The 10,459-nt window shown below is 36.6% G+C and overlaps 2 protein-coding genes across 3 annotated transcripts; one reads left to right on the top strand and one right to left on the bottom strand.

Moving 5' to 3' along the window:
• Positions 1-454: 454 nt before the first annotated feature.
• LOC107548629 (histidine protein methyltransferase 1 homolog) lies at positions 455-1,908 on the top strand. Its single transcript, XM_016229396.1, has 2 exons — positions 455-612; positions 846-1,908. The coding sequence occupies exons 1-2, from the start codon at positions 511-513 to the stop codon at positions 1,713-1,715; spliced, it is 972 nt and encodes a 323-aa protein (XP_016084882.1). The 5' UTR covers positions 455-510; the 3' UTR covers positions 1,716-1,908.
• Positions 1,909-2,170: 262 nt separating this feature from the next.
• Positions 2,171-5,120, bottom strand: LOC107548630 (phosphoglycerate mutase 1-like). Of its 2 annotated transcripts, XM_016229398.1 has the most exons (5): positions 4,836-5,120; positions 3,815-4,089; positions 3,013-3,193; positions 2,377-2,555; positions 2,171-2,335 (listed from the first exon to the last, which is right to left on the bottom strand). In XM_016229398.1, the coding sequence occupies exons 1-4, from the start codon at positions 4,972-4,974 to the stop codon at positions 2,386-2,388; spliced, it is 765 nt and encodes a 254-aa protein (XP_016084884.1). In that variant the 5' UTR covers positions 4,975-5,120; the 3' UTR covers positions 2,171-2,335; positions 2,377-2,385. The 2 variants fall into 2 exon arrangements, with proteins under 2 accessions (XP_016084884.1, XP_016084883.1); XM_016229397.1 differs by having other exon boundaries at positions 2,171-2,555; positions 4,836-5,119.
• Between the last annotated feature and the right edge of the window lie 5,339 nt (positions 5,121-10,459).

Here is a 10,459-nt window from a genome sequence, read left to right as displayed (position 1 = left end):
CAAAAGAACGGCTCAAGAAACAATTCAGTGATTCTTTTACATCCGAGCGTGGGCTCTAAAATCAGAGATCGTCTTATTAATTATAGCCATCAAGTGGCTTTGCTCAAATCTGCTCTAGAACCGCCCAATAAAGGCATATTACTTGTTTACGGGTTTATTATGTGTTCTTTTCTATAACGTTGTACTATTACAACGTAGTGAAATTGAATGTCTCCCAGTTTGTTGCAGTCAAGAATAGCCAGTCCATAAAAAGGATTTAAACCTATTTAAAACACAATTATAATGTACGTTTACATTGCTAATTTTTTCATCTGTTGAAAAAATATAATTTACATCTGTTGGCTGAAAATGTGTTTTTATAAAAAGCTGTTTAAATAACTCGGAACTATTTCTGAACCTGTTCAACCAATGCATTGAAAAGATCCGACTCAAAAGAACAGTTAGTTCAGGACAACGAAAGTAGATGTTCACACTTGCTGAGGCAATACGTGGGTCGAAATAGTGCAAGACATGGCATTCAGTTTCAACTTCGATATTCCTTTACGGACAGAAGAAACAAACGATAAAGAAAACAAAGACGACAAAGCAAAATGTGTGGATCTTAAGTGCTCGGTAAGGGAATTTATCATTAGCTTGTTAAAACCGGCTATATCTTTGCTAATGCTGGAAGACAGCAGACTTTCAGATCTAAATGCTTGAAATGTACATCACAATTTAAATTCTAGGACTAAATGATATTGCATTTTTAACAATTAATGTGAAAGCGTGAATCAGCAATATGTGGGTGTACAGTAAGATTTGATTGCATCTGTTAAGATCAAATGCACATTGTGTTTTTTTCATAGGAAGCCAGTGCAACCGTCTCAAAGAAGATTAAGGATGCTGTGGAGCACCAACTTTTGTTGGATCCTCTGTCCCACATTGAGAACTGGATGCCTGAAACCATCACCATAGGTGCTCTGCCTCCCCTTCTCTGTCTTAACGAATCTGTGTTTGAGAAGACTGCTCCTGAACGAGAGGACAGTGAGGAGATACTGGCCAAAACACTGACTCAAAACTCTGACCTCATCTCTGGAGTCTATGAGGGTGGACTTAAGATATGGGAATGCACTTATGACCTTCTTGAGTACATTGATGATGCAGGAGAGACCTTCGCTGGGAAAAGAGTGTTAGACTTGGGCTGTGGAGCAGGTCTACTTGGCATACTTGCATTGAAGAGAGGAGCCACCAAAGTTGACTTCCAGGATTATAACAGCACTGTGATAGAGCAGTTAACAGTGCCAAATGTCTTTCTCAATTGTGAAGAAGATGATGAGAACAAAGAGAAAAGTAGCAGACCACCGTCTAAGAGGAAAGCCCCCCTGAATGCATCAGAGAAGTTACTAGATCGTTGTGGTTTCTTCTCGGGCGACTGGAATTCTTTTCTCAGACTTATGCAAAATAAAACCCCATTGCCGAAATATGACATTATCTTCACATCAGAAACCATATACAACACAGACTACTACTCTTCACTTCATAATGTGTTTTGTGACCTGCTTGATGAGAATGGTATTGTTTATTTGGCAACCAAATCTCACTATTTTGGAGTAGGAGGTGGCCTTCATCTGTTTGAGAAGTTTGTGGAGCGGAATAATGTCTTTCAAATCAGATATTTGAAGGATGTGGAACAAGGCCTGAAGAGACATGTTGTATCATTGACATTCAAAAAGTGACATTCAAATTTTATTTATAAGTATTAATGTGCCTGGGCTATTATGGTGCAAGTTAACATAAGATAATGGATGCTCATTTCTTTTAGGCCAGAATGATTGACTATGGGATCCTAAATTGTGCTTGGTGTAAGCAACTAATGTTAAAACAGCAAGTGCACAATCACTGAAACAGGAGTTTGGTGAAACAACGGATTTGTTAGTTAAAGTCAATGTTCAATTTGCAATAAATCCCAGCAAAACCATCATCAACAAGACAAGAATTGACAGAAGTTTACATGTACCACCCTATATCTCTACAATATATTCAACACTGTCACACAGGCCAACAGACATACTCAACACTGGTTTAATGTGAAAGGAAATGTACTTGAAGATGCCACATTGACAACACTTGACTAAACATTCTTCAAAAAGTGGAGACAAAGTAAATTCTGGAATGAATTACATCAAAACAAATCCAAACAAAAATGTGTGGTCCCTGTAAACTGTTTAACTAATAAATACTCACAACCATTCCAAAATTCTAATATTTCAAATTGGTTACATATAGGTCCTATACTTTTTTTTACTTGTATATACTTCTTCTATAGAGCTCTGTCTCATTGATGTTAAATATGGGAGTCTTGTTTAAAGTAATTCAGTGCTGATGTATAATTAAAAAGTATATACTCTATTTCTTGGCTTTCCCCTGTGCTGCCACAGCCTCCATGGCTTTGCGAACAGTTTCCTCGTCTCCGAGGAACTGCATAGGCTTGATGGGCTTCAGGTTCTTGTCCAGCTCGTAAAGAATAGGGATGCCTGTGGGCAGATTCAGCTCCATGATGGCCTCCTCAGACATACCTGTGAGTGAGGAAACAAACTGTGAGACTATTGAAGAAATTAAATCCAAATAATTTGTGGTGACCCCGCAAGCCATTTTTATTTTTATATGATCCATTTTAATTTTAAAGTTTGAGTAACTAACTTTTGTGTTTTTGGCTTTAGTATTAATTTTATTTCAATGTGTCTAAATAGTTATTCATTTATTCAGTTTTAGTTACTCTAGTACATCAAGTTTAATTATATGAAAATGAGAACTGCCTTGGTAACTAGCAACTTTTGACTTCATACCAATTTTAAATCATTTTATGGAGAGAAGCTCAAAAAAAGAGCAATTTCTCGCTGATTAAAAACTAATATATATATAAGATCTTATTAATTTCCATGACTTTTCCAAACCTGGAAATCATATTTAAAGTATTTCAATGATGGTGGGAACCTTCAATAAGAGATTGAAATAATACTGTGGGATAATTACCTTCTAAGTGTTTCACAATGCCTCTCAAACTGTTTCCATGAGCAGCAATCAACACTCTCTTTCCCTCCTTGATTTGAGGCACAATCTCCTCATTCCAGAAAGGTAGAGCCCGTGCAATTGTGTCCTTCAGACTCTCACAAGAAGGCAGCTGGTCCTCGGTCAAATCAGCATAACGTCTGTCCTATAGGAAGACAAGACATCCCGCAAGATATAAAATTGGTACATTAATCAAACATCTATGTAATAGTGCTGCTCTTTTAGGCTAATAGAAATTCTTGACTTGTTTGTTTATTCTAGGTCATAGGAAAACCAGAGTGCTTGAATGTTATCAACATTTGTAAGCAGTTTCCTATACAAATAAGGTTTGACCTTTGATTTCTGACTCTTTGCACTGATTAACTACTAGGGACGTCAATTTCAATGTGTAACATCAACATGACAAATTGCAACATGTAACTGAAAACTTGGTTTTCAAACTCACGAGTTGGGATAATGCATGTTATAATGACTTATGAACTCAGATAATAAAAAAAAGTTGATAGGCATTCTGTCACTGGCCAATATCATCCATTCAGAAAGCTCAAAACTGAACACACCCTCTAGAGTAGCAGCTATCAGACACCATGTGCATTTATACACTTACAAGTTATTGTTTCTTATATACTGTATTTTGAGTAATCTATGGAATCTGAGGAGGGGAAGTGACTAATTTTAATGACAAATACATCAAAAATATACATATGAATGCAACAGATTAGGTGCTTAAATTACCATAATGAATAAAAGATGCTGAAGACCCCACCTTACTGATGATGCTGTAAAAGTCATGATCTGCATCCATAGTTGGTGGAGGGATGTCATAGGAGCGCCTCCAAATCTTAACCTGGGCTTCACCGTGCTTGGCCGCAGTCTCGGCCTTGTTTAACCCAGTCAGACCACCATAATGGCGTTCGTTCAGGCGCCAGGTCCTGTGCACAGGCAGCCACATCTGATCAATACTGTCCAAAACAATCCATAACGTCCGGATGGCCCTCTTCAGCACCGAGGTATAACAAATGTCAAACTCAAACCCTGCATCTGCAAAGACACAGTATAGACTTGAATATGCATATCAGTATAGAATATGAAACACGGAATTCAACATAATACAACTTAATATATTGTGATCATCATTTATTTTTCTTATTAAAATATGATTTAATAAACATTTAATACAGCATAGCCCTAATACGGAATTAAAACCTATATAAATGAATATTACAATAATTTATTTTAAAAACATTATAGAATATTAATTGTAGATAATATTTTTGTATTTAGAACGTAACATTATAATTATTAAAATATTATAATTTATTTTATATATATATATACACACACACACACACACACAAAATGCATAACTGTAATCACGTCAAAAAGTCATTTTACGCATCCCTGACTGGTAAATTCAGCACGTGAACAAAATCACGTCCTGTGTTGCACGTTCGCAACGGGTAGGCCCCGCCCTCATTCCGTCAGTAAAAGGCAAACCGCCAGCTTATTGGTTCAGAGCGTACACGCGTCATGTCGGAGACGGGGCTGTGCCGGGGATGCACAGTCTTCTGAAAGTCATTAGAATTTTCCGGTTTGATTTTTCTCATTTAAAACACAAATATCTCAATGCAAACATTAATAAGACAAAGCGGGCTAAGTGATACCCAATTTATACATACTGTACATGCTCTTTCAAAAACGAATCTAGATCTAATCTTCTGATATACTTAGGACGGCAGATTTACAACGCTCATTCACAATGCTGGAAAATATAATACTATACAAACCTTTTAAAGCTTGACCGCCTTTCTTTGCCTCGTGAACCCCTGTCTCGCTCAGGTCCGCGTCGAACCAGCCACAGAAGCGGTTCTCCTGGTTCCAGCAGCTCTCGCCATGGCGAATGAGAACCAGCTTGTATGCAGCCATCTGAGATATTCACAGAGACAAACACTAAAGGTAGCAGCTGAAGACAGCACGGTGAGCTCTGAGCGCTGGTCGAACAGGTTGTTAAGCTCTGTAAAGCGTACTGTCAAAAAGACCCCCCTTCTCATCTGAGTCCGTAATGAATGTCGTTCCGACCTCCCCATCTCATCGCTCAACCAATCAAAGCCTCAGAACGATGCCGCGAGGACACACTCGAACGATGCGCAATCAAGTGAAACTGCAAACACGGCATGGGGAAAAAACCGTGACCTTCCTGTGACGCCTCTGCATATTTTATATTAAACCTCCTGTAGCATTTTGGGGTTCAAAATATTTTAGCAAGAATAAGAAGGAGTATAATACATTTCATAGTTCATCGACCCTACCAGAGATATGCATTAAACTGAGGGAGCATTAGTAACTTCCCGTTAGAGGTCATTGGATGTATCTTGGAGATGAGGTTCTGGAGAGCCAATCAAAAGTTACTTATGTAGATGTGGGCGGGGTTTAGTGCGGATGTTTCTGAAGCCTGAACTGAGCGTGTTTATCTAACGTTACTCGAGTCAATGATGCAGTTGGAGTATGAATGAAACAGATAAAAAATAGTAACTAGGAATCTTCAGTATTTTGATAGTAACTGTTAATCTTTAGGATTCGACTTTTTTTTCTCGAAATATATGTACCTAACTGCAGATCTGACCATATTCTGATGACCATAAATGACTCATGATCACTCATTATGAGTAGATGGAAAACTGCATTTGCCACACCTTTTATTCCAGTGGATATTTCTCATTTCATTTCATTTATTTACATAGCACAAATAAACACAACAGGAGTTGACCACAGTGCTTTACAGAATATTAAACTAAGATACAGATAAAGAAAGAAAGCAATAAGACATAAAAATAAATAGAACATAATTAAGAATTGCTAAAAAGCTCGGGCCAGAAGATAAGACTTTAACTTCGATTTAAACTCATGCACAGAGGACAGGGATCTCAGATAAAAAGGAAGACTGTTCCAGAGCCTAGGTCCAACAACGGCAAATGCACGATCCCCTCTTGACTTCAGCCGTGTTCGAGGCTGAGCTAGAGAGGCTTGTTCTCAGGGTTGGTTCTTTTTTGAAAATCAGTTTTGGAAGAACTCATACCTAAAAGTCCTGCCAACAAAAAGCTGAACATTTTTCACCGTTATTGCCTACCTCATAAAGTCACTGGAATAAAACTGTAATAGTGACAGTCCTCATATTGTGACATATATCCCAAATGTGGATTTTTTTAAAAAAAAGAAAAGAATATAGGGCAGGGACTTGGTTCTATGCATCGTTGTTGTGAACATTGGAGCTAAAATAAATTCCTCATTATTCCCTTCCCACTAAACTAAACCTAATAATATGCAGATTTCACTAAATACTGTATACATTTATTTAAAATCTTTCTCTCTCTCTCCCCAGGTGGGTTTAGAGAAGATGGCCACAGAGCACACCAAGCTGATTTATGTGACCACTGGAGTCTTACTGCAGACATTAGTGGCAGCCAAAACCCTCACAGAGTACTCGCACATCTTCATAGATGATGTAGATACACATACATCTGCAATTTATAGACATACACTACTGCCACATTTAAACCACATTTATTTGATCAAAAATACAGTAAAACAGTAATATTGTAAAATATTACAATATAAAATAAAAAAGTGTTTCTATTTTTAAATACTTTCAGATATTATTTATTTATGTGATGCCAAAGCTGAATTTTCAGCAGCCATTACTCTAGTCATCTGTGTCACGTGATCCTTCAGAAATCATTCAAATATGCTGATTTGCTGCTCAAGAAACATTTCTCAATATCATTTCTTATTATGTTGAAAACAATTGTGCTGTTTAATATTTTTGTGGAAACCATGATACATTTTTCAGGATTTTTTGATGAATAGACCGTTCAAAAGAACAACATTTATTTGAAATAGACATTTTATGTAACAATGTAAAATACTTAAAAGACTATGATCAATTTAATGCATCCTTGCTGAATAAAAGTATAAATGTATTACAAATCTCACTGACCCTAAACTTTTAAACGATAGTGTACATTTATAGAAATAGTATTCACATGCACACATGCTATTATGAAAAAGTTCAATTTTAAAATAAATATAAATTTAAATGAAAACAATGGCATGTAGATCTAATTGTTTGCATTATAACCTGGTTTAGGTCCATGAGAGAACATTGACTTCCTATTGCTGGTTGTCAGAAAACTACTGCGGAGCAATTCCAGATATGTCAAGGTTTGTGCAACACTCATACTTTAATTCACACAATCCGAGTTTACACTGTAATTCTTACCTCTTTTTCTCTTACCTCTCTTCCTGTAGGTCATTCTGATGTCAGCCACCATAAACTGTGCAGAGTTTGCAGAGTATTTTGGAACTCCGATCCGCAATTAGATGAATCCAGCAAACTTGTTTGAGGTGGAAGGAGCCCCATACGCCATTGAAGAGTTCTACCTGGATGAGCTCAAAACCATCCTGCCTCTTGGAGTCAATGTATGGGAAGCATCAAAAATGATATATTTTGACATTTCTATTTAAATTCTTTATACAAATATGTTTGTGTGTATGTGTCAGGTGGACTCAACCCTCCCAGTAGACCCTTGTATCACAGAGGAGATGAACAATGTTGCCGTCTCTCTCATCCAGAGCTTTGATGAAATGGAGGCTAAAGATCAAAGGTCAGAAATCACAATGAGTTCAGTCACTACCGTTCAAAATTTTTGGTTAAGATTTTAAAAATATTTTTGAAAGAAGCCTCACCATAGCTGCATGAATTTGATCAAAATACAGTAAAAATTTTCAGCGGCCATTACTCCAGTCGTTGGTGTCACATGATTCTTCAGAAATCATTCTAATATACTGATTTGGTGCTAAAGAAACCTTTTTTTATGTTCAAGGTTGAAAACAGTTGTGCTGCTTAATACTGTTGTGAAATCTGTGATATTTTTTTTCCAGGATTCTTTAATGAATATAATTTTTTTTATTTGATTTGATTAGATTTTTTTGTTGTGACATTATAACTGTCACTTCAGATCAATGTAATACATCCTTGCTAAACAGAAAAGTTAGTTTTTCTTTTTTTAAAAACAAAAACTTACTGACCGCAAACTTTTGAACAGTACTGTATATTTAATATTTTTATAATTTTGTGAGATCAGCTATACATGAAATGCTGTGTATCTTTGTTTGTCGTATGTTTAAAGATTAATCATATAAAAAAATCATATTTTAACACTGTCAGTGTTTTTAAAAATTGTTCTGAAAGTGATTCCAATGATCATTCCACAATCATTGTTACAATTGTGTTGTGGACGACACTATTCTCATAGAATTAAAACAATTATTAAAACTTTAATTATAGTTATCGTTCTTTCTTTGTGTGACTGGGCCTGTAGTCTTAACACTCAAATATTCGCTCAGAAAATAAATCTCATGGCAGACATATTTCAGCAAATTAATATCCAAATAAAAAGTTCATTAAAATCATTGCAATATTTGTGAAGCTGTTTAAATTTGTTGCCAACAAAGTCATGAATAAATGGTATATCTCCCAGCTATCTATTACAGCTGGATTTTTTTTATGAATTTCAGTGAGCCATAAGCTGTATCTGCATGTTTCATTGCAGGCACAGGAGTTTTGCATCGCAGGCATGGGTCCGTCTGCGCAGTCGCTGATTCTGGGTGGTCGTTGGAGCAGTCGGGCATGTAACCAATTTAAGACTCTCACAAGCGGTCGCTCTGCCATCGTGTCCCTCTACTCAATTCTGCACGGTGTCATGCAGATACAGCTTACACAGGCGATGTCAGCGTGGCGGACCTCCTGGTGCAGGAGGGACATGCCTGCCACATCCCTGAAAGCTTTGAGAGTCAGGTAACCTTGGCAACACCATAGTAATGTCTACCTGACAAGTTTTCTTGACATTATTTTAATTCAGTTTTTTAACATTTCATAGTCTTCTGTTGCTTGGCAACAACGAGTAACTCCTGAAATATGCACTAAAATATTTATGAATCTTTATTTATATATTAATATATATTATTTATACATTTATATTTAAGTTTAAAATGATTTATAGTTCATTCAACTAGGAAAAGTATAGAAGCTTATTTCTGACACAAAGTAAAACAAAGGTAATTGCAACTTTAGTACTTTTCTCCCAGCTGCTTTTATCTCCCAGTTGTGAGTTTATATCTCACAATTTTGACTTTTTTTTTGGTTAGAATTGTGAGTTTATATCTCAGCCTTGGTGGAATCAACTTTCCATAGATTTGAGACAATATTTTAACATTAGTTCAAAACATCCTGACCTGAAATCAGCCAGTTCAATGTCCATGCTTCTCTTTTTTGTCTATCTGCAGCAATCCCATGAGGTTCTGATGTCTCTGTATGAGGATATGGCCAGTGGCAGATTCACCCCTAGTTCTGCTGGTGGTACCCTGAACAGCAGGATGGAAGAAGACGAGCAGCTCATCAACGAGCTCCTTCAGCACTTTTGTGCCTCCAGCAGCAGCTCCCCCAAGTCTGCATTTGAACTGTGCTGTATAAACTGTGATGTGTATTTCCTCTGGGTCTTGTTCTGTTCTGTCACTCTGCAGGCTTTAGTTTATAGTCCCAGCAGTCCACAAATGTTCAGCTTTCACAGCATGAGCATGATCAGCCACTTTAGGTAAGACATGCCTGTCCATCTCACAGAACAGACAAGTTGCATTCCAGGAAAGGATGTGGTGAGTGTTGTGAGTTTAGTTTTGTTTGCAGGGCTGTTGGCATTGAGAGGGCAATCACCTTACTGAACGTGTGAAGCACATCATACACAAGAGAAGTGTCTCCTAGAATTGCATAAGAGATGTTGTGGGGTATTCAATTTTATTAGAAGAAAGTAGGTGATGATGGAAATGCTTGAATGTTACTTCTATGAAATGTGCAGTATTTTAGTTTTGTCAGTCATTTTTGTTACTCGAGAAAGAAAATTTCAGTTGCACAATGCAGGGTTCATCAATATGTGTTGGAAAAATATTATTCTACTGCGCTTTTTTGTTTTTTAAGGAACACTTCTAATTTTTATGTTATGTTTTAAAACAATGTTGTTGTTGTTTTTTAAATTAGCTGTAAGCTGAGTTGACCAGGTTCTTGCTGTTGTTGAATGTGTACAGTAAATAATTTGTTCAAATTCCTGGACTTTTTTTTCTTTCAGAAATTACTTTGCTGTCTCTAACCAGGTTGAAAGTAGTTTACCCATTAGTATGGGTACTAACATTTTAACATTTGTGCACTATATTCCAAGCTGTCTGAAGCTGTATGATAGCTTTATGTGAGGAACAGACCAAAAAAATGTGTATACAAAAAAAAAACATATTTTAAAACGTTACATGCTTATAATCTTTTTCTCCACTTTTAGCTCAAATCTCATTTCTCAAGTCGGCATGAAAT

This window comes from Sinocyclocheilus grahami, unplaced genomic scaffold (assembly GCF_001515645.1).
Source record: "Sinocyclocheilus grahami isolate Dianchi unplaced genomic scaffold, SAMN03320097.WGS_v1.1 scaffold351.1, whole genome shotgun sequence".
Lineage (NCBI taxonomy): Eukaryota > Metazoa > Chordata > Actinopteri > Cypriniformes > Cyprinidae > Sinocyclocheilus > Sinocyclocheilus grahami.
Note: the sequence above shows the minus strand (reverse complement) of the source record. Positions and strands in the feature narration are given on the sequence as shown.

Bases quoted from the DNA above. Each gene is read 5' to 3' on its own strand.
- LOC107548630 (XM_016229398.1), bottom strand. From the start codon at position 4,974: ATGGCTGCATACAAGCTGGTTCTCATTCGCCATGGCGAGAGCTGCTGG. The intron at 3,194-3,814 runs GTGGGGTCTTCA...GTCTTCCTATAG, and splicing joins TTTACAGCATCATCAGTAAG to GACAGACGTTATGCTGATTT. The intron at 2,556-3,012 runs GTAATTATCCCA...CCTCACTCACAG, and splicing joins CATTGTGAAACACTTAGAAG to GTATGTCTGAGGAGGCCATC.
- LOC107548629 (XM_016229396.1), top strand. From the start codon at position 511: ATGGCATTCAGTTTCAACTTCGATATTCCTTTACGGACAGAAGAAACA. The intron at 613-845 runs GTAAGGGAATTT...TTTTTTTCATAG, and splicing joins GTGTGGATCTTAAGTGCTCG to GAAGCCAGTGCAACCGTCTC.